This window comes from Sceloporus occidentalis, unplaced genomic scaffold (genome assembly GCF_023333645.1).
Source record: "Sceloporus occidentalis isolate IW3139 unplaced genomic scaffold, rSceOcc1.0.p SCAF_167, whole genome shotgun sequence".
Classification (NCBI taxonomy): Eukaryota; Metazoa; Chordata; class Lepidosauria; order Squamata; family Phrynosomatidae; genus Sceloporus; species Sceloporus occidentalis.
Genome location: NW_028317147.1, coordinates 218,098 through 242,936, shown reverse-complemented (window position 1 = coordinate 242,936; position 24,839 = coordinate 218,098). Strand labels below are relative to the sequence as shown.

The window sequence follows — 24,839 nt, the reverse complement described above, 5'->3', positions numbered from 1 at the left end:
TATAAGCTGTTAATGTTCAAGGAATGCTGGCCAGTAGAGATAACCATTAATATTTATGGCTTTTGTGCATCCTTCATATTATTAAGTATATCTATGGTCCATGAACAATATATCTCAGATTTTTACCTAGATTTAAAATAAAATATATACACTGGCTTTAAAAGCTTTAGGTACGCTAATTTAGTGAATAAAAATAGATAAAAAATATATGATACAGGATGTCTTAAAATGGTTTAGTAGACAATTTGAAAAATCAGCATGACATTTTTTGCCCAATGAAAATAGGTTAAATTTTGCGGTGCTCCATTTACATTTACATGTGGAAACTAAACTCAGATCGCTGTATACTCAAAAAAAAAAATCATCCTGAAATCTTCGTATAAATATCTGGAGATATTACCAGAAAAAGTCTACACCAAATCATTTTTATTAAGGATTTCTTTTTTTAATCAGAGGACATTCTTTTTTAAATTATATATATATATATATATATATATATATATATATATATATATATATATATATATATATATGTAAGTCATCCAAAGGCTAGTTATTCATTATTGGAAGTAGATTATCGAAACAGAATGAACTGTTACCAACATTTTGTAAAGTGCAGAGCTTCATCAGTCAACAAGTATGGCACGTGACCGTATTCCACATCCTAACTTTGATGTGACGTCAGAGCAAGTAACTGCTTACTCAGTACAGCATTGTGACGCTGCAGATACTCAATAGTATCTCCCTGTTTTTCAACTACTTCTTCCAAGCTAGTCCCTTCCCTGTAAAAAGAAAAAAAAAGGTAGTTCAGTATTTTTTTTTTTAAATCACTATTATGCAAATACGTCTACCTTGCTATCCAAAAATCGTTGGAAAATATCTTCATCATGCTGCATTTCACACATCACCTAGAACATAATCAATTGTCTAAAACATCCCTTCTAGATAAACTGGTAATAGAAAATTTACAGTATTCCCTTTAGATCCTAAAATAGCTTTGTAACTAATTACTAAAAAAAATAAAAAATGTATGCAAGTGCTAATAAAAATGAGCAGTTAACAAGACAGCATGTTGGAAGAACACCACACAACTCTTGACTTATGGTTTTCCTTTTTTACTTCTGCAGAATTCTAACAACTTTTAAGAACATCAAGGAGAAGTCTAATAAAGAGTGCAAGTTGGCTGGGCTGTTTAGATTCAGAGCAATTTTGAAGGGTGGCTGATCTACTAAGCGACTGATTAAAAACCAACATCTAGGTTATGGAGGCAACTAGCAACAGAGAACATACATGCCACGGGCACTGACCATCAAAAAATAATATATCAAAATAGTGATTTAATATGTATTCTTTTATTGGTGGGGCTGCATGGAGCACTGGAGCGTCATGAAAATGAAGCATGTTTTGGTGTGTGTGGGGGGGTGATGCCATTATTACATATTTCCAGATTGTTACCTGAATCCAATTTCTGGATTTAAATGACTTTGATATGCATGAATCTTCTCCTCTTCAATGATATCTGGCCGAGGCATACTGCTGTTGAATCTATATATTTTCACTAAAAAAAAAAAAAATAAAAAAAAATTTGATTAGGTTTTTGGACTTATGACCTTATGCCTAAGAAATAAAACCAAAACATTTAAGTCATTATGTGAATCATGCATGAGTGCTACATGTGATCACGAGTTACGAAAGAGCAGGTTTCTTATGGCCACCAGTCTACAAAAACCAAAGCGTTAGACACAGTGGAGCGTCTCCGATGATTGCTCCATTTTTGACATTACGACTTTTTATACATAAACTCCGATAATGGTCGACAGCCTGTAGGAAAGTCAGGCACAATGGCTGCAACGCTGTTGAATTTCAGAAGACAGGCAACCTACTCAAGACGTGTCTCTGTAGTGAATGTAGTGCACTAGCAATTTTAGGAGAGTGAAATAAAGAAATTAAATGTCTGTAAAATCATGCCATGGAGGGAAGTTTAGCTGTACTTTTAGGGACTTAAATCCTGGGCGAGTAGCACCTTGCTATTTCCAAGTCTAACGCAGGTCCTGCCCCATTTATATGCATTTCAAATAAACTATAAAAACAGATTGTTGAAAGGGGTTTATTCATTAAACAGAAACATTGCTGTATGGCGTCACTTTCAACACAATAACTTCACAACGTATAATGAAGGGCCAACTCCAGTAAGCTTGTCCAACTAGAAGTCTTTGATTGGCCTAATATAAAGTGCACTTGTTGAAAGTAACCACCCTAACTGAAGTATGCATTATTCAGGGCCAGCTCAGTGCTTCTAGCAGCAGAAAGTTGCAGGGCTGGCCACTAATGCATTGTGTAGTGAATGTGTAGAAGCTACATTCAAAAGTGGCAAATTTCATCTGCAAAGGACATGTGTGAAATAAAATCATAGTCTTAATCCTCTGCACTAAAACATAACAGATAGTTGTTAACTGGGGCATTTATATCATGTTTACTGCACCAAATCATACAGATATGTTTGTTTTATAGACTCACCAACACTATTTTACTGGGATTAAATAAAAGATTATTAAACCATGTAAGTATTTAACAAGTGTGTCTTAAGTAGGGTTAGGAACTGTAAAAAAATGTGGGGGGAAAAAAAAAAAAGGGCCATATGGCCGTGCAACCAAAATAGCAGAGGAAGCGTTTAGTTCTCTCTTAAGGGTAGGCAAGCAGGGACTGAAGTGGCTATTGCTTGCGGACTTTTAGAACTAGCTAGGATTTAGCCGATAAACATTTAATTAGTTAATTATTGCCAGGCAACGTACTGTCCTCAGAGCCTGTAGCTCTAGATTAGATGGTCCCAATTAAATATTTTTTCTCCTCTGATTTTTTAATTTAAATACTTTGCATTGGTATTTTCCCAATAGAAAAAAAGCAGATATTGCAGTAAACAAAAAAAACAATCTATGAAAATATCCATATTATTGGTTGTCCTAGTCTTCCAAGCGATCACACAACTATATAGCTGCCCATACACAACGCCCCCATTAAATTGTACTATTGTCCCACTGCATACAAAAGGCAAGGTTCTCCCTCTTTTATTTCTAAAGACCACCTGCTAGCTTAAGGACAGAGTATATGGCTTTACCAATTCCAGCCACAATGGTACCCCACAGAAGCACACGAATATCAAACAGCGGGTTGTAAAGTAATCAGACAGGCCACCATCAGATAGGTTGTTGGTGGTCCATCCCAACCTCCTTCATTCAACATTGCGTTTTAGAGCAGGATGGCAGGGTACTTCAGAGCCATTCAAGGAAGAAAATGAAAACAAACCAAACGCAGCCATAAACCAGGACAAAGCCACATGCGTTTGGGAAGCTGTTCATTTGGTGGTAATAATAAAAGCACAATCCCTTTAATTAGAAAATGTTATTTGTGAAGCCGAATTAGCCGACATTCCAATAAGTGTCAATAATGACGTTTACACATGGCACACTATAAAGTGTACAGGACACACCATACAGTATTATGTGAGAAAGCCTCCGCCATCCAAAGCAATGTAGTTAGAAGACTTCAATATAAAGAAACAAATATAATAAACAGTATAAAGAAAGTACATTTACAAACAATTGACACCTTACGTGAATAGATAATCCCCAAGTGATTGGATGAGATTTACTTGGACTGTGTGGAATAATATTATCTTAATCCAACCATAGCACACTTTAAACAGACAATATTTTTGAACATGTCCACATGTGATTAACCAGTTACATTTTAAATACAAGATAAGCAAGAAAAGTGAAAAGGGCAAAACACTGAGATCTCTAGCATGTTATCTCTAAGGGGTCCGTTATCTTTTATTCATTTAAAGTAGTTAAACACTAAAATTTCCAAAAGCATTGCAGTCTAATCCAGATTTAAACAGGATATTTCATACACGCAAAGCGGATGCTTAAAGCTTTCTGCACAATCTTTAACAGGATAGAGTTACGGATAGAATATGATCTTTTTTCAATTGAACATATCTTCTGCTAAGCAGCTGAGGGGTCTAGAAACAAAACAAAATATATAGAGATGAACCTAATGAATCTTGGAGAAGCAAACGTTAATTATAAGAGAAGATAACAACATCATAGGAATGAAAGTGCATACAAGGTCGGGAATGTTCCTTTAATCAATGGGCTATGTGAAAACCTAAAACTATGAGGAGCTATCTGTGACAGCTTAAATGGGTGTAGTAACGTGCACCGCAGCTACAAGCTGTTAACACCTGTCATCATGTGCCACGTGCCTAATGCATTCTGCTTTGAGCAGAAGGGGTAATTATAAGCCCGGTGCAGTGCAGAGTAAGAACAGGTGGATGACTTTCTATTAGCCCATTCACGAAGAAGCTGAAAGAAGTCTCTAAGAGATGAGACAAAATTGGGTGCTCACTGTCATGCCATTGGTAAAAGACGACCAATTTATTGCAAGACACTTTTATACTATAATGGCAATGGTTTTAAAAACAAAGTTTACATATCATTACAGTTACTGTAATAAAAACAGCAATCGTTTTGACAAGGATTCTGGAAAGACAACTTATTATTTCACTCAGTGATGTATTATTGTTATCCTTTATTTATATAGCGATAAATAAAGCCCTGCTCGCAAGCTTACCATCTTGGTCTATTCATTGAACAGGTAGTTTTCAGGTGATATGGCCAATTGAAATGACTTCATTTTGAAATATGAAGGCCCAACGGTGGGGAGCTTCTCTTGCAAGAAGCATTGATCTGATCCAGCATAATTGTCTCCTGGATTAGGGAATACACCCTTTATACGCCTTAACACTTCCTATCTGGTCTTCTTACTGTACTATACTCAGGAGGTCATGAGTGAAAAGGCTCAAATCCTCCAACGCCCTAGCTAGTCAAAAACTTCCACACCAACAGACTCAAAAGAAACACACAAATTTGAGAGCAGATAAGAACCATCAGGCCTATCTAGTCTGCCCATTCTTGCTTGGTGCTAGAAAGAAGTGAACTTCCCTTAACCAGTAAGCATGGAAACAGCAGCATTTATGAATGAGAATTATAGAAACGCTATCATATTTCTCAAAAGACCAGTGGTGCACTTGCCAATGTGTAATCAATGTTGCTATAGACACAAATGTGTGTGTAAGTATATATAAATTAAAGTGGACACACAAGAACAAAAGAAGTTTACAAAAGGGATATCTTAAACAAAAACAAATCTCTAAATCCATGCTTTCAGGACATAGAACAATTCAGATCAGAATCAGAAGTGTCCACATTGATCAATGCGTTCTGTCGGACAGCGAAGGGGATACAAGTCATCTCTGTTAGATGTTTTTTTCTTTAATTCTATGTTTAATCCTTACATTGCAGAACAGCTTGGGCCTACATACATAACCTACACTTGAGGAAGGTATTCCTATCTGAAGCAGGTGTGAAGAATCAGGTTTTAAATGCATATTAGCACCAAGCAAGGCAAATCTAAAAAAAAAAAAAAAAAAAAAAAAGGGAGGCTGTACTTCAAACACCATAAAAATCACAAAAGCCAACAACTACTTAGTGGGCTGTTTATCCAAATTAAATGTAGAAGGAGGAAAGGTACCAGGGCCACAGAAGAAAAGACACAATGACATCTGCACCGAGGATGTGAGGACACAAAACCAAAATAAAAGAGCTATAACTCTTTGATGTCAGGGATTACACGGAATAAAATGAAAAATCTTTTGACTTGGTTTTCAGTTGCAAAACAACAAACTAAAACCTTTACAAGTCAAATAATATAGACACAAGTTCATAATGAGTAAAATCATGGAGATTCAAGGAAAACGTGGGGGAGGGGGACAAAAAAAAAAAACATTAGGCAAAAAAAATAAAAATAAAGGGTAATAAACATACGAAAGATAAGTTATGATAATTAGGGAGGAAAAAAAGTTCACATCGATGCTAAACATGAAGGTTATATATTACGTCCCTAATGAATTTTTACATTACAAGTGAACATACTGTGCCTGCCATGCTACATATTAGGGACATTTTGAAAACAAAAAGGTGACCCAAAAAGCCAGAGTTTCCAAGTACCACTTGTTGTCTTTATCAGCCGTTACTGTACAAGGAGAATAAAAAAAAGCCCCAAAAAGCCACAATTTTAAACTGTGCTCTAGAGAATTGAGAGCAGTGTTAAAAAATGGGGGCAGTTGGGACAATTTACTTTTATTATGTTGAGTACCTTAAAGTTAATTTGTACATGTGAAAAGACAACAGAGTAGCCAGGCTGCTGGCCAGCAGGAAGCACAGTGAGGCATTTCTTAATACGACGCCGTAAAAAGGGACACTCCAGCTATCATGTGTGCCGTAATGCATAGGATAGCTGGGTGTTCCCTTTAACTGATTCCATCTATGCATTTGCATTATGTTGTATAGCTAGACACATTACTAGCAGAAAGGAAGTACTTATGGCTGGTCAGATCTCACCTAGACCCCATATCCAGAAGATATAGTCATGTTAAATAGAGTTCACACACACAAAGATTTATATATTTCTATCATAAAAGAGTAAAGGATCTCAATCTATAGTCAGAGAGGGATTGCGATAGAAACGTTTAAATATATAATGGGATTTAACAAAGTAGACAAGGGATTTATTTTTCAAAATGGAGGAGAAACGTTAGGACAAGGGGTCATAACCTAAAACTAAGGTGTCAGGCTGTAATGTTAGGAAGCTTTACTTCACCGGAAGATAGTAGATAAGTAGAACAACCTACCGGTTGAAGTAATAGAGGTAAGTACTGCGAGAGAAACTTTTAGCCTGAATGGAAGACCAAGGACCGTATAGGTGGTTTTCCAGTAACAATTGGGAAGTCTAGGTGGGACAAACTGTTATATGTCCTTATATGCCATTAAATTCTATTGTTTCTATTTTTATGTTCTCATTCTTCCACTGAAAATTCACATTATACTGGCAGAATCCCTTTTACCAAAATAAGGCTAGGGTAGGAAAATCTAAATGTTGAAAATTAGTGACGTTTGTTCCCCTTGGTAAACAAATACACATAGCATTCTCATACACTCTGAGTGACTAGCCTGCAGGACTTACATTTGACATTAACAGGGGGGGATTATGGCCTTGGTGTGGTGTCTTGCTGCTTTCAAATGACAACAAGCATGAGTGGGCACTTCACACATTTTTGAATCAGTGAATAATGTATGTTCAAGTCAACTATGATCTCTTTTACGCAGGGGCAAGCAGGGCTCCCAACTTGAGCCACACAGTTTGGAACACCCCACGAGATTCAGCATCAGTGCTCGCTTGTAGTAAAACCATGGTATAATACCATCCCAGGGCTCTGCTTCTCCCTGACCTGTGATGGGAGAGGAAAAAAATAAAAGGGAAAGTTTCATGAAAACATAGCTAAACTTTAGACGCAGTTTTGCTTCCAAAGCTCACTTACACATTTGCAAATCTTATTCTCACTTTGTTGATGGTGAAATATATTTTGCATATATAAAAAGTGTCATAATCCACCATTTTTACTAGCCTTTCGTAAGACTAAATTTGCAAAGCAGGTGAAAATATAAACATTTAGCACATTTGAATGCAGCACCTAAAAGGAAGTATAACGGTTACAAAACCTGCAGTAATGGCTGCTTTTTACCAATTACATCATATCCAAAAGTCTGCACATATTGATAAACCTCACACCTGAGAATATTTTTCTGTTCCAGTATTTACATCTTTAGATGGGATAACGTCTTTCATCTATTGACTACATTTCTGTGCTGCCTCTTTATACCTTAGGGTAACATTGCCAATAAGGTGTATATAAAAAAACCTATACATTATATAAATATATAATTTAAGACAAAATAGTAGTTATTGTTCTTTGCCTTTATTCTCTTTTAAGAGGATTCAACATGTACCACTGTGCTGAAGAAGAAAATTGCTGCACTCACAAAAGATTATCAAAAGGATGAAGACAAAAGATAAAGGATGCTATTTCAGCAGACCCAGTGCACTGCTCTCAAACAAAATGGTCAAAAGGCCAACTTGTTTTCAATTTGTAGCAAGTCACTGAAATCCTACCACTTTATAAATATACAATATATGACCAAAAGTACGTGGACTCCCCTCCCAAATACTAAGTTCGTGTTTCCACTATACCCATTGTTAACAGGCGTATAAGATCAAGCAGATCATAGACAAAAACATTGCCAGTAGATTGGGTCGTATTGGAGAGACAGTGACTTAAAACATGGCATTGTCGTAGGATGCTACCTTCGTCACAAGTCAATTGGTAAAATTTCTGCACTGCTAGGTATGCCCCAGTGTACTATTGTAAAGTGGAACCATCGAGGAGTAACATCAGCTCAACCACAAAAGCGGTACACCACGCACATTCACAGGGTGGGCCGGCACACTGCTTAAGTGAGTCGCGATGGAACAGTGCCTGTCCTCCGTAGCATCACTCAACAGAGTTCCATTGGTGTAAAGCACATCAGCTCTGAAGCAGTGAAAACACGTTCTCTTGGGTGATGAATCATGCCTACCGGATTGCACAGAGCCTACTGTAATGTTGGGTGGAGGAGGGATAATTGTCTGGGGATGTTTTTCAGGATTAGGGCTAGTGTATGCTGTAGAATTAACATTAGCTCTCACTGGAACTAAGACCTTTAGAAAACGGCATGCTTCCAACTTGGTGGCACCGGTTTAGGGAGCGCCCTTTCCTGTAACAGCAGGACTGTGCCCCTGGGCGCAAAGCTCATTGTTTGACAAGCTTTTTGTGGGGGAACTTGAGTCCTGACTTTTGAACACCTTTGGAATGAATTGGAACACAGATTACAAGCCATGTCTTCTAGTTCAACATCAATGCCTGCATTCTTAAATGCTCTTTTGGCTGAATGGGCACAAATTCCCACAGACACATACAGAAATGTTGTGGAAAGCCTTCCCAGAAGTGTAGCCGCAAAGGGTTGGGGGTAACTCTATACTAAATGCCTATAGATTTTAGAACGAGATGTCCAACAAACTGATATTGGCATGATGGTCAGGTGTCTACATATGTTTGGTCATCTCGTGTAATGTTATGAAGTGTGCAGATCACAATATATGTATAATATATATTTTTTTGTGTGTATGTCGTGAAAGCGAGAATCTCAACAATCCCTTTTCCAAGTAAATTATTCCACAAATTTGGTTGAAGTGGATTAGAATACCTGGGAACTCTCTGGGTTGTAGACTTCTTTCCCCATGTCAGCTTATTTTTCTTCCACGCAAGGGTGTAGCATTTGGCCACGCCCAAAGTGCACCCACTTCACTGCAACTGCCTATCTGAGGTGGTGCTCTATATGCAGCTGGCTCCGCCTCTTCACGAAGCCTCTCGTCTAGAAGAGGAAGAGCCCCAAGTAAACTACCTTTGGCAAATCCCCAGGTTCTAAGCAAGCTGATTATAAGGAAAACAAAATTAATATTATCTAGCCTAAAATACACTTTAGAGCCCTTAATAATTTACAAGGATGTTTAACCAAGATTTTGTGAAAAGTTTGATTGAAACACTCTTGTTCTATCCCCACTAGACTTTACAAAGCTTGACTAAAGTGTTTTGATCTAGTCTGTGGAAATATCCTTTCATCCTAATTGACTCAACAGGCTAGAAAAGAAATAATTTGCAAAAACTGTAAGACAGTCTTGAACAAGTTTGCAAAGATGACTTGACTATCTTTTTCTTAGGTTTCGGAGTCAGAAAGACCAATTACATAATTTTCCTTATCTTTGAAGGAACTTCTGAAAGTGTATAACCTTGGTGGCAGGAGGGTTGTTCCTACAACACCATACAACCCAGGGCTTGACAAACCCCAGGTGCCAGGTCACCATGGTGTCTAGAAAACCACTTTTTAGGCCAAGGGCTTTGCGGGACAAGGGGTAAAAACTGTCCAGGGCTACAACCGTGAATCCAGCACCCTACGCTTTATTGCAAGGGTGTGGTATAGTAGGAAGCAGGAAAGCATAGGGTGACTTATTCAGGATGGCATAAGATAGGCAGCATGTGGAAGGTCTCCACCATGAGAGAGGCTAGTGTATGTGAGTGTATACTGTTATCAGACTCAGTGTGCATATGTATACTGATAAGAGTCAGTATGTCCACTGTATTATAACACAAAAGAATCCAACCACACTTTCCACAAATTACATAATCTTATGAATATTGTGGTATGTATAAGGATCTCATCCTCAAAACAGGGAAACTCCTGTAAACTTGTATACCTTATATGAAAAGAGTTCTGCACAAGCCCTTGTATTAAAATATATACCGTATTTGCTCGATTATAAGACGAGGTTTTTTTCAGAGCAAATGCTCTGAAAAATACCCCTCGTCTTATAATCGGTGTCGTCTTATAATCAGACCTCAAATAGGTCTGACTATGAGACGACTAAGATCCCTACAGCTGCGGAGGATCTGGGACCTGGATCCTCCTGTCTCTCCCCCCACCCCGCCCCACTTACCGGTACTTCTGAGTCCCCGGTGTGTAGCTGGGGCAGCGTGTAGATGTCTACGCGATTCGCGTAGACAACTTCCGCTGCAGCAGGAAGGAGGAGTGGCTAGCAGCGGGGGTAGTCAGGAAAGGTCTGCGCGATGGACGCAGACAACCCCCGCTGCTAGCCACGCCTCCTTCCGGCTGCAGCGTAAGCGCGTGGGATCTACACGCTGCCCCGGCTACATGACAGGGAAGTCAGAAGCACTGGTAAGTTTGGGGGGGGGGGGGCGGGGGAGTGTTAAATGGGGGCATAAGGCATTTCTGGAGGCAGAGTGCTCTGTGAAATGCCTTTTAACCCCCTTAATGCCACTCTGCCTCCAGAAATGCCTTTTTAACCCTCTATCCGCCACTCTGCCTCCTGAATGCCTTAAACCTCCCTATATGCCACTCTTCCCCATAATATGCCTTTTAACCCTCTAAATGCCAGAGTGGCATATAGGGGTATAAGGCATTTCTGGAGGCAGAGTGGCACATAGGGGGGTCAAAAGGCATATCATGGGGCACAGTGGCATATAGGGAGTTTAAAGGCCTTGTATAGAGCACTCTGCCTCCAGAAATGCCTTATACCCCTATATGCCACTCTGGCATTTAGGGGGTTAAAAGGCATATTTTGGGGCAGAGTGGCATATAGGGAGGTATAAGGCATTTCAGGAGGCAGAGTGCTCTATTAAATGCCCCCTTAACGCCACTCTGCCTCCTGAAATGCCTTATACCTCCCTATATGCCACTCTGCCCCATAATATGCCTTTTAACCCCCTAAGTGCCAGAGTGGCATATAGGGGTATAAGGCACTCCAGAAATGCCCTATGCCCCCATTTAACACACACGCACACACACACACACTTACCGGTGCTTCCAATTTCCTGCTGTATTGCCGGGGCAGCGGGTTGACGTCTCCTTCCGCTGCAGTCGGAAGGAGGTGGAGTTGGCAGCGGGGGTTTGTCTGCGTCCGTCGCGCATACCTTCCCCGGCTGTCAGAGATCAGAGTTCCCCGCACCGGTGCAGGGAACTCTGATCTCTGACAGTCGGGGAAGGTATGCACGACGGACGCAGACAACCCCCGCTGCTAGCCACACCTCCTTCCGGCTGCAGCGGACGTTGTCTACGCGGATCGCGTAGACATCAACCCGCTGCCCCGGCAATACAGCAGGAAGCACCGGTAAGTGTGTGTGTGGGGGGGGTGCTAAGTGGGGGGGGGGAGACAGGAGGATCCAGGTCCCCTGCAGCGGTGCGGGGGATCTGGATCTTAGTCTCATAATCAGACCTCTATTTGAGGTCTGATTAGAAGACGACCCCGATTAGAAGACGAGGGGTATTTTTCAGAGCATTTGCTCTGAAAAAAACCTCGTCTTATAATCGAGAAAATACGATATATATATATATATATATATATGTCTCAAGTGCATGTAAGAAAGGGGTGCTGCAAAGGCAAGTGTGGGCAGGCATGTGTGTATGTTTAGGTGTATATATGGGTGTCAGGCTGTAGCCTTACAATCAGATGGACAGGGACAGGGTGGATGAGGGAGTGGTACATGGGAGGGGCGCAACATTTTATTCTGCCCTGGGTGACCATAACTCTGGTTACGCCGCTGATGATCTGTATCCTCTCCTGTTATCCCACTGAATTGTGCAACTGAACTTCCATTAATATATCACCAAGCTACGCAGTCATAAACAAGCCTGTTTATGACTATTTGTCAGCATAGTCTGTAAGCATACAAACCTTGCATTCCTCTTTCAAAACGAGCAAGACATTAAAAAAATCGTAAGCAAGTTAAATCTTTAATGCAGACAAATTAATCAGTTTAATAATTCAATTGGGTTTATGGTTTGCTGTTGTTGTTAATGAGACTTTGGATTCACAAATGTTTTAAGTTATAGGTTCAATTGGCTTCCAGCAAGGAAAAAAAATAATCGGATGATACATCTGAACTGCAAGGGGCTCTTTTTATGTTTCCACTGACTTACCTGCAGTCCTTGCAATTCTAAGAGACTGAGCAAACCGTGTTCATACTCATCATATTAAAAATATATTTAAGCCTTAAAGTAAAACCTTTTTTCTTGTTTAAAGTGTTTCTTCTGCAAACATTTAGAGAAGCATATTATTGTTGCAGAGTAACACAGTATATCAGTAAATGGCAAGAAAGTGAAGGTGACAAATTAAAACCCTGACATCTTCCCATTTAAGGAAAACAGCATTAGACCTGTGAAACTAGAACCCTGGCATTACATGAAGTGAAGTGTCAAGTCCTACATGTTGACGTGCTAAGTCTCAGGACCGCCCTGTGGAAACAGAAGCTGTCTTCCACAACCTCACAAAACAGGCTCCCAAGGACCCTTGACAATCAACATTTGGTTCCAAACTTTTAAACATTCAATTCCTTAAATAGACTCTTGAAACCCAGTGTATCTAATTTTAGTAATAGAGTCACTTTTATGAACCCATAAAACGGAAGCCAGTAGCTAGCCCTTTTTTTAAGGTCTCAAGTATAGGAACACGTTCATAAATGAAACGAGAGGGTGACAGTGATATGATTACATGAGCAGTACAATCATTGTAGGGCATCTGTCATCACGTTTCGGAGAACTTGCTTCTGGGCCACTTAAATAAGCCTGAGGGACACATAATATGCAGGTAATAAGAGAAAAGGGCAAGAAAGCTTGGTCTGTACAGATAACACCATCGAGAGGGCAAACAGAACATCAAAGGCAAACAGGGTCACAAGGGAGGAAACACTTCTCATTCCATGGATTGCAAAGAATGGTCTGACCTTCCTAGCAGATAAAACCCACTGGGGAAAAAAAGTACATTGTTTCAGTAGAACAGAGTAGAAAGAACAAAAGGAAACCCACACCCCAAAAAAGTGAAAGAAACTGAACACCAGCAGCTACAACGTTAATATGGAAGATTTTTCGAATATCTTTTTTTGTAAGTTGCCTAGCAGGGCATATCTCGACGCTGCATTACTTCAAAGGGAAAAGGGAGAATTCTAAAGGTGATTGGCATTCCTGGAGAATTCCTCCTTTGCATGCTTCTGGGTATTTTGAGTTCCAGGCAAACAATGTAACTTTAATGATGTACTTTCAATTGTTAACATTTCCTGTTTTTCTTTTCTAAAACTTTAAAGATTGCCAATTATTATTGTTGAGGCTAAGAAAAAAAAACCCATACATTTGTAAGAGCAGTAAAATCCGCTCTCTGGTATTGTGACACATTGTAAAGAAATAGAAGAAAGAAAACATCTATTGTAGGTTAGTAAGTTCCCCAGCAGGGTAATGATGGTACTTCTCACCTGCATACATAAGAAGACAGGCCAGAGATAGGATCAACTCCAGTATCAGGACACTCAGAATTAAATGGAGATACAGGTGAGCACTGCTTTTAAAGGAGTCCTGTGCAGAGATTATCACAAGTATAGCTGCATTGCCTAAGAGAATGGAACAAAGGGCACAGATTGTTGTCAAACCAAGGTTTCTGGGATAGGAAAATAAACCCCCCACCCCATTAAGCATATCAAAAGTATAATGGAGAAAAAAAATAAAAAATAAAAAAAAAACCTTTGAAGCACCTAAAAACATAGAATTTGACCAAAGATAAGAACCACTCAGGCCACCAAGTCTGTCCAGTTTTCCTGCTGCAAGAACTGAACTTGTATTCAGAATAGCCGCATGTCTATCCCATGAATTTTTACTGGATTAGCCTCTACTGCTTCTGCAGGGAAGCTGTTCCACTTACCTACCTCCCCTTAAGTATAGTATGAACTCATAAAACGAGCAACTTTTCATGGAAAAAAGTTTGTTTTTTGTTGTCATGTAAGATTTTCACCTTAAAATACCTGTAACTAAATAGAATAACTCTTGGTCATAACATATGACAGGGTATAAAGAAATATCTCTTCATTCTCCAGACGCTGCATGTTTTATAATCTGAAGAAACCATTCTGAGATTGCATCAGTATTCCATTTCCTTTTAAGGTGGCTGCCGGAGTGGGGGGGGGGGGGGGGTTTGCCCATTACTAAAATAACCCTGGTTTTATCATGCAAGCAAATGCTCTGAACGTAAGAAAAAGAAAACATCACCATTTATTTAGGATTGGAGACTAACCAAGCAGCCAAAAAAATTCAACCATGCTTGGAAGTTACTTTGACGGGAAATGTAATTACAATGCAAGCAAGTCAGGATAAATGGTGGTCAGGGAAGCAGCTGTCTATGCAGGTCCCAATTGCTTGTTTTTTTTCTGCATAAAAGGTGATTGGTGCTTCCTATAAAAATAAACCGGACATTACACATATTGTGATGGCATCCCTCTCAACATGTCCAGGGAAGAAAACGTCAGAGGAAACTACTGAGGTTTGAGCTGTAGTTACATGACGGTCCAACCCCATGGATCTTTCCTTATACAGGACACTTGGTTTGTCCTGTATAAATGCATATTAAATCAGTGAGGTTTCTTCAAAAGTCTTCTCCCCCATTAATTTGCATTATTCAGAGCCAGCTCAAGCCTTGTTGCTGGTTAAACTCCGCAGTGTCAGATCTTCAAAATGAACACCAACATCAAAGAGCTGATACCACGGGTCTCCTGCAAATTCTCGTCTCAACTCTCCCTTTAGTGAATGGACCCAAATATAATATTTTATGTACACATTTTAAACCCATTTTCTGATGCATTCATACATTGTGAAGAACACTGTGATACACACTTATACCCAGCAAACATTCTGAGCTCCTAGAAAGCAAAGAAAAGAAAAGAAAAAAAAGACAGAGGGATACAGGAAGCAATTAAAGGGATCCGTCTCCTCGACAGGCACACTTGAGATGTTTGCAAAAGTATAGAAGCAAATGTACCAAATAAATCATATTAAACATATTGGGGGTTATTTCATCTCAATGTGCGGAATTGGCACAAACTAAGTTTTTATGAGCAAACTAAATGAAACTAAATTAACAAAACTATACATTTGTGAAGCTGATAGATTACACCCAGCGTTGGAAGCGACAATTACTTTATTTCCATTTGTATTCATCATTTGCACCACTGCCACTTCAAAGAAGACACACATGAACAAAAGGAGGTCCAGGTTATAGACACAAGTCTTCCAGGTACCTTCATTCCGACGACTGTGCAATGGGGCTTTCATTAAAAATTAAAGAGAAATGTAGGACAAAAAATGAATTAAATAAACACAAACAAAAAGAATAGTTTTTCAGCCACTGGTGATCCCATCAGTAAAAATGTTAGTCTACCAAAGGTTTAAGGGCCACATATCCTGTTATCAGAGGCGTATATAGGGTATGGCAGCCATGGCACGTGCCATGGGCGCCATCTCAAGGGGGGCGCCGGTGAGCGGCTTTTAAATGCCGCTCACCGGCATTTTTTATTTTTTTTTGATGCGGAGGAGAGAGAGGGGCGTCTAGCAACCGCTCGGCGCCCCTCATTCTCCTCCACGAGCCCTCTACCCCCATCCCGGTGCCGGCATTGAAATGCCGGCACCAGCGAGCGGCTTTTAAACACTGATGCGGAGGAGATAGAGGGGCGCCGAGCGGTTGCTAGGCGCCCCTCTATCTCCTCCGCATCAGTGTTTAAAAGCCGCTCGCTGGTGCCCGCTGCTTCATTGCTGGGCGCCGAAATATGACGTCATATTACGGCGCTCAGCAGTGAAGCAGCGGGCACCAGCGAGCGGTGCAGGAAGACAGCAACATCGTGCTCCCGTCGCTGGACTTCAAGGTGAGAGGGGGAGGGAGGGGGTTAAAAAGTGGTGAGGGAGGGAGGGAGGGAGGGGGTTAAAAAGTGGTAAGGGAGGGAGGGGGTTAAAAAGTGGTAATGGAGGGAGGGAGGGAGTTAAAAAGTGGTAAGGAAGGGGGGTGGGTTAAAAAGTGATGAGGGAGGGGGGTAGATATAAGTAAAGAGTGTGCATTAATGTGTGGATGCATTGAGTGAATGAGAGAGAGCATGAGTTAATGTGTGGATGAGTTGTCTGAATGAGGGCGAGCATGAGTTAATATGTGAATGTATTGTCTGAATGAGGGAGAGCATGAGTTAATGTGTGGATGAATTGTCTGAATGAGGGAGAGCATGAGTTAATGTGTGGATGAGTTCTCTGAATTAAAGTGTGAATTAGTGAGTGACTGTAAAAGTGTTTGTGTGTATCATAGATGTATAATTGTGGAAGGGCAAAGATGGCACTAGCAGGAGGTTTGAGCCTTGGGGACCGAGATGGCACAGGCAGGGTGTATATGGGACAAAGATGGCACTGGCCGGACTGTTTGGGGACAAAGTTGACTTGTGGTGGGCTATTTGGGGACAAAGATGGCAAATCTTATGTGTGTAATCTGGGTGCTGGCCAGGTTCTATGTCGGCAGTGTGGACGCCAGGGCTGGCTTTGGGGTGCAACCTGTGATCTATGCCTGTAATTTAGGGGGTTTTAAATATACCTTTAATGCCGTGTTTTTATGTGAATTCCAATTGATCTTTACCTGCATCTTTGTGTTATGCTGTAGATCCATATCTGCTATGCTATGTTTCCATACATTATTTATGTGTACCTGCAAATACAGGGTTAATATGTCTTATTCAGTTGATCTATACCTGCGATGCTACGTTTCATATATTATTATTGTATACCTGCAAATACAGGACTTGTATGTCTGATTCTGTTTATTTGATATATACCTTCAGTGCTGAGATCACAAGTGAATTTCAATTGATCTGGGTTTGCGTGTTGATCTATACCCGCTATCGGCAGCAGGGACTAATATATATATATATATATATATATATATATATATATATATATATATATATATGCAGCAGGGGCTAGTAAATGGGTTTTTATTTGGACAGGGGCGCAATTTCAGTGCTTGCCATAGGCGCTATTTTCAGTAGATACGCCTCTGCCTGTTATAATGCAGACCAAGATGGCTGACATGAGATATTTCCTCCCACTTGTGCATCTGTAAGAAAGGGTTTATTCACTTAAGGGATAGTTGTGGTTTTAACACCCTCATTTCACTATTTATTTATCACGTAGGGTAGGTTTCTACAGCAAAAAGGGCTGACTTGATCCTGTATGATGCATTATTTAATGGGTGAGCAGAATTTGGAGAGGTCTTATTAATTATAGAGGGCCAGCCAAGCTCTTCTAAACATAGAATTTGAAAGAGGAAAGGAACCATTCGGCCCATGTAGTCTGCCCATTTTTCCTGATGTAACAATAAGGATATAAGCGAGTGCTAAAACGCCATGTATGAAGCTACAGCTACACCTTGTGGCTACATGAAGAAATCACTGGGATACACAAAACTTTTGGGCTTTCATTACTTTTTTCTGGACAAATTACGGTATCCACATCAAACAGAAATCTGTTAACATTATCCTAAACCCCACAAATTCCACATTATGAACATTATTCACGCAGCAACGGCAAATGTCTCACCTGTTGAGTGAATCATTAAAGAAAGACTTTTGAGATGCCGGGTGGACCGATAGACATTAAGGTAGCCGCGGTTTCGGATTTTGTAGTGGTGATACTGAACAAACCTCTCGTTCAACACATGGAGTATCCACAGGAGAACTTTGGCAATGACCACAATAGTATTCAGTTTAAAAGGCTGAATGTACGGCTTGCATTTTACTTCATCCCCAGCATACGAACAAAAGTAAGCGGAGACGACCACCAGAGTTACGAATGCCAACTAGGAGGAAGAAAACAGATTATGAGCTTAATATGAAAGAGAAATATTGAAACTAGGCTGCATTATGATAAAGTGGGATCAAAGCTTAGCTACCGCTGATAGTAAATAGATCATGTTTTCTACCAAAATCTTCACATTCTGACAGACGATCTTTAAGACAGAGTAAGATTCCGTTTGTAAGTGTGCCATATGTGCTCGATAAATAAGAGCTTCCCCATCTCCTTAAATCTTATTGGGTCCAAATGAAATTAGCATATTTTCTCCATTCCTCCATATCTACATCACCAAATAAAATAAACCAAAAATATTAGAACCTAAAAGCTCCTCTGTACATTTATGAAATGTTTGAAACTGTTTGCAGGCTTTCTTGTGCATCATCTTTAGAAGCTTCCTTCTGGGACGACGGCAATGCAGACCAATATGTTGCAGTGTATGGTCTGAGCACTGACAGGCTGACCCCCCCACCCCTTTAACCTCTGCAGCATTGCTGGCAGCACTCATATGTCTATTTCCCAAAGACCACCTCTGGATATGACACTGAGCACGTGCACTCAACTTCTTTGGTCGACCGTGGCGGGGCCTGTTCTCAGTGCAACCTGTCCTGTGAAACCACTGTATGTTCTTGCCCACCGTGCTGCAGCTCAGTTTCAGGGTCTTGGCAATCTTCTTATAGCCTAGGCCATCTTTATGTAGAGCAACAATTCTTTTTTTCAGATCCTCAGAGTTTTCTTTGTCATGAGGTGAGATGTTGAACTTCCAGTGACCAGTATGAGAATGTGAGAGCGATAACACCAAATTTAACACACCTGCTCCCCATACATACCCGAGACCTTCTAACACTAACGAGTCACAATTCGGACATTTCCACTTAGGGGTGTACTCACTTTTGTTGCCAAGGTTTAGACATTAATGGCTATGTGTTGAGTTATTTTGAGGGACAGTAAATTATACAGGCTGTACACTCACTACTTTACATTGTAGCAGAGTGTTATTTCTTCAGTGTTGTCACATGAAAAGATATAATAAAATATTTACTCACTTTTGTGTGATATATATATATATATATATATATATATATATATATATTATATAATACAAATAGTCTGAAACTTTCTTAATATTTATTTCAACAATAGATGCTACATTTATAGCAGGGCTGTAGATAACCATCACAAGTATCCATTTCAAAACGTAACAAAGGTTATTATGTTAGAAAAACGTAACATCCAAAGAGCAACATCACCCTACTCCGTGTCCGGATCGGAAGAAATCTGCAGCGTCTCAGCAGCGAATCAGTTTACCAAAGGAAGATCATCTCTTGATCAGTACAAAATTGGAGATGTGCTTTTCTCACATAACAGCGCTTAATCATTGGCACATTAACCCCAAACACCCAATGAACATAAATATATTCAATGGAGTCACTTGACATAAATTAAATAATTTACATACACCTGTTATAAGAATGCACCTGTTGGAAAATGCATTGACAAGAATCACATGGCCAAAAGTGACATCATAATTCAAACAAAGATGTTGACAAGAATCACACGGCCAAGAGTGACATCATAATTAAAACCCAAAGAAAACATTTAAAACCCATCCAATATAAATCAAATTATTTTCATATAGATAGCAAATTCATGGATTCAATAATCAGTGCACGTTTTTAGCAATATGAAACAACGAGAAATATGCATGATACCAGACTATATTATAAACTCACACGAGCAGGACTCACTTCACCTCTTGTACCAGTTTGTTATTGTTTGTGATTTTAAATAATTCTACTGACTCTGTTCTAACAGCATTATGGGATCTGCTGGCGCTATATAAAGGAATGCAATGTAATTTGTCTAGCATCAAAAATCCAAGGGTATTTCAGTAAATACACTGCAGGTAACAAAATAAATATTTTTTACCCCTACAGAATATACAGTATGTAGTTGCCACCTTATAGCCAAAAACATTCTTATATCCCAACTAGCATAACACCATGTTTATTCTGCGTAGGCTAACTTTTTTATAAACAGAAGTACTTTTAATCTTACACTTACCACATGCCATCATACACCTATTTGTTTTTTTAATGCTCATCTTACAGGGGATGTGATTAACCACCGAATAGACACCCAAAACGTTAGAAAGTTTACAGCAGGCAATGCTATATTGTATTCTATGAGCTGGCAATTATATATTATTTGTATAGGGTTAAAAAATACTTGGGTATTTAGTTATGTCACCTGCAGTATATTTCTGACCACAAGATGGCGCATAGATAACCTTGTATTTTGATGCTAGATAAATAGGGTGTATCACGCATGTTTCCTATATTGCTATATATACACAGGTGTGTTTACCAGCAAGTGCATTCTTATAACATATGTATTGGAATGATTATGAAACTTTTGTATTATGTGACTCTGGGGAATATATTTATGTTCAGTGGAAGTTTAGGATTAAGCGCCGTTAAGTGGGAAATGCGCCTGATGTTTCACCCTCCACTTTCTATTTTCCTCTGGTGGATATCTGCTTTGCTCAAGGGGAGGATCAATAAAATAATCTATTATTGCAGACATGAATTTCCTCTGCATGGTTCCCTCAGCAAGAAGATCAACCTACCTCCTGTGTTTGCAGTTTACAGAGGGAGTTCATATATTAACCCCTTAGGCTTTTTTTTTTTTTCACACACACTATAGGACCAGAGTGATATTCATATATGTATGTATGTATGTATGTATGGGACAAAGTTAAACATTTATTCAGTTGTACATGTATACGAATTATCCAAAATTAATAATTTTTTTTTTATTGTTTATAATTGTTAATTTGTCCAGAATTAAAAAGATATATATACTTTAACAATTAAAATGTAACCCCTTAGGTTCAGGTTAAAATAAAAATCACTGTTTCCTAGCGTTCTAGTCTCTCTCCAGGAGTGAAGGAGTAAGGACTTTGTCTGTCATCTGACTATATCCGTGCAAGTGATTGGCTGTAGCCAACGATGCAGTAATCTTCAATATGGTTGCGCTTGCGGTGACGTCCTCTTCCCCCATTGGAGGTTCTGGGAGAAGACATTACTGCAAACATCACCATTTTGGCGGAAGTTCCCGTTGTTTTTTTTCCCGCTGAGATGCAGAAAACAGATAAAGAAGAAAAAAAAGATGCGGAAGCGGTCAGCTGAGATGGTAGGGAAGCATTTAGAGAACATGAGAGAGAACAAGGAGAGATTAAATGTGCTTTTTGCTTAGTTTTTGTCCAGTTCATGGGGGTCCTGTCTCGTTTCTATGGCTTCATATGGATCGCCAAATTTACCAGAATTATTTAAATAATTCACTATAGTCTATTGCCTATAACATATAAAAAAAAGTAGATGTAACAAACTTGTTAGAATTTAGAAATGGATACTTTTTGTACCATTTGGCTGTAGCTACACACTTTGTTTTAACTTCCGAGTCACATTATTAGGAGTCACATGTATACATGCACAGGAAAAGTGTAATTATTGCCTTTTAAAAATAATCTTAATCAAAATGTAATAAAAAGAATGGCTTACCTGTATAAAAGCTAGCAAAATGGCAACAGTGACTGTAGGGACAGGGTGAAATGTTGGCCTAATTTCAGGCTGAAGCTTTTGTGAGGGCAGAAGAGGAGCATCGAGGAAGCACTCATCATCGGCACTCTGCGTCAGCTCTCCAGAACTCTATGAAAAAGAACATGAAAAACTCCTTATAAACAGTGCAAACAGAGGACAATGGCATTAAATAGTATTAATTTTAAAAGTGATGATTTTCTCCTTTTGTAACAGGGACAACAGAGACCATGGGCTGGCTCAATCACATCTGCCACATGGCCTCCTTGCGACACATCGATGCTGCATTCAGCCTCAAAGCGTCACAAGGAACTAAAGCAAGTCTATGGACTTGAAATAATTTTTGAATGTGATAATATTTTATAATAAATGATAAAAGTAGAAAAGAAAGTCAAATTTTAGGATGAGTTAGACAAATTAAGTGTCACTGATTAAAAAAAAACCCATCCCCTGAGAAGAACATCCCCCACGCATAGGTTTTTTGTAAAAATTTTTTATAAGGGAGCAAAATGTAGTACAAACAACATTATTTTTACTTCATTTTTAATTTTGGATTGGGGCAAATAAGGAGTTATTTTTAATCTATATTTCTACCAGAAGTGGTAAGAAGCGTTTGGGCTCTTCACTTTGATCATTACTACTGCTGATCAGTTGATATATTCCTAACCTGAACATCTGAGGAAATAAATTTGGGGGTCATTATTTCACAAGGTAGGCAGACAATGCTAGCAGAATGCTTGGTTGTATATGGAGAGGTATTAGCGGTACAAAAAGTGCTTATGTTGTTGTACAGAGCACTGGTGAGACCTCTCGGAGTATTGTATACAGTAGTGAAGAACAATAAATGAAATGCTGGACAACTAGAGGCTTATGCAAAAACACAAAGTGCATTCATTTTCAGCACTTATAGGTGCCATTGTCCTGGTGGAAAGAAGCAATGCCTTGGATGTAGGAGACCTATATCCAGAAGGATATAGATACTTTCAAGAGAATCCAGAAAAGGGTTCATGGATTGCAGAAAAGAAAAAAAGAAAAAAAAACATACCAGGAAAGGTTAAATAGCTTGGAAGAAAGACGTGACAGGGGGGTATATGATACTTAGATACGTAAAAGAGAATCAACACAATAGAAGGAGGAGCGTACCATATTTGCTCGATTATAAGATGACCCCCCCAAAATTTGAATATTAATTTAGCATGAATATAAGACTACCCTATACAAAAAAAAAAATTTTTACTAGTAAATATTAATTCACTTGTAAACTAATTTTTATATTTAATAAAATATTTTTTTGTTTTTATTTCCTTTTATTTGCCCACCTGCCCCCAGGTATGTGCATCTGCCCCCCAGAAATGCCTTATACCCCCCTATGTGCCACTGTGCCTCCCAGATATTCCTTATACACCCACATATACCACTCTGCCTCCCTGATATGCCTTTTAACCCCCTATATACTATTGCCTCCCTGACATTCCTTTTAACCCCCCCCCCATTTGCCATTCTTACCCTCCCCCGACTTACCAGTGCTTCCCTAGACTTGTTCCCCATGCTTCATATTCCTTGGTGTGTAGTGGGGGCAGCCGGTGAAGGTCTGTGCGATGCGTGCAGACAACTTCCGCTGCTGCTGCTGCTGCTGCTCCTTCTATGAATGAGCACCGGAAGGTCATGTGATGCCAGCGCTCCGTCATAGAAGCCCCGGCAGAAGTGCCAGCAGCAGCGGAGGTTGTCTGCACGCATTGCGCAGTCCTCCACCGGCTGCCAGAGAGGAGGATCCAGGTCCCCTGCAGCGCTCTGGGGGGATCTGGATCTTAGTCTTGTAGTCAGACCTCTATTTGAGGTCTGGATTAGAAGACGATCTCAAATATAAGACAATCGTAATTTTTCTGAGCATTTCCTCAAAAAAAACAAAAAAAAAAAACAACTTGTCTTAACCCCTTAAGGACCGGGCTCATTTTTCGTTTTCTACCCTGTGGGACCGAGGCTGTTTTGACACTTTTGTGGTGCTTGTGTTCAGGTGTAATTTTCTCCTCACCCATTTAGTGTACCCACATAAGTTATATGTTGTTTTTTTCAGGACAAGATGGGCTTTCTTCAGATACCATTATTTTGATCGTATCATCTTATTTACTATAAAAAAAATAAAAAAAACATGGTGAAAAATTGAAAAAAAAGACATTTTATGACTTTTATTTGAAAAATCTTTTACTCACCTAAAAAAGCAAGTAAAAAAACTAGCTAAATAGATTCTACTACTTGTCCTGAGTTTAGAGATACCCAATGTTTTTATGTTTTTTTGCTGTTTTTTGTACGTTATAGGGCAATAAGTACAAGCAGCATTTTATGATTTCCAAATCTTTTTTAACAAATCTGGTCAGTCTGCCTCCATCTCCTCTTTGGAACATCTTTGAAGCCGGTTAACTCAATTTAACCCATTTAAACCATATATTTTTGAAAACTAGACACCCCAGGGTATTCCAAATGCTGTTATTTTAACCCTTTCCATGCACCAATTATACAACTACACTTTGTCAAACTTTGTAATAGTAATTTTTTTTATTTTTTTTTCCACACAAATTGTACTTTAGTTACAGATATACAGGTTCTGGTATATGTCACTGTCAAACAACACCCCAATATGTGTTCAGCAACATCTCCTGAGTGCAGCGATACCCCACATGCATGGGTTTGTCAGATTGTTTGGCTGGTAAAAGGCTACTTTTGGGGCATGCGTAATTCAGGTGGTCATTTGGTCATTCTGCCTCCATCTCCTCTTTGGAATATCTTTGAAGCCGGTTAACTCAATTTAACCCATTCAAACCATATATTTTGGAAAACTAGACACCCCAGGGTATTCCGAATGCTGTTATTTTAACCCTTTCCATGCACCAATTATAGAACTACACTTTGTCAAACTTTGTAATAGTAATTTTTTTTTATTTTTTTTTCACACAAATTGTACTTTAGTTATAGATATACAGGTTCTGGTATATGTCACTATCAAACAACACCCCAATGTGTGTTCAGGAACATCTCC

The 24,839-nt window shown here is 39.3% G+C and overlaps 1 protein-coding gene across 1 annotated transcript; it reads right to left on the bottom strand.

The window, feature by feature from the left end:
- Positions 1–664: 664 nt before the first annotated feature.
- LOC149279400 (transmembrane protein 192-like) lies at positions 665–23,353 on the bottom strand. Its single transcript, XM_089501221.1, has 6 exons — positions 23,327–23,353; positions 21,770–21,916; positions 17,955–18,213; positions 13,814–13,948; positions 1,456–1,558; positions 665–782 (listed from the first exon to the last, which is right to left on the bottom strand). The coding sequence occupies exons 1-6, from the start codon at positions 23,351–23,353 to the stop codon at positions 665–667; spliced, it is 789 nt and encodes a 262-aa protein (XP_089357347.1).
- Between the last annotated feature and the right edge of the window lie 1,486 nt (positions 23,354–24,839).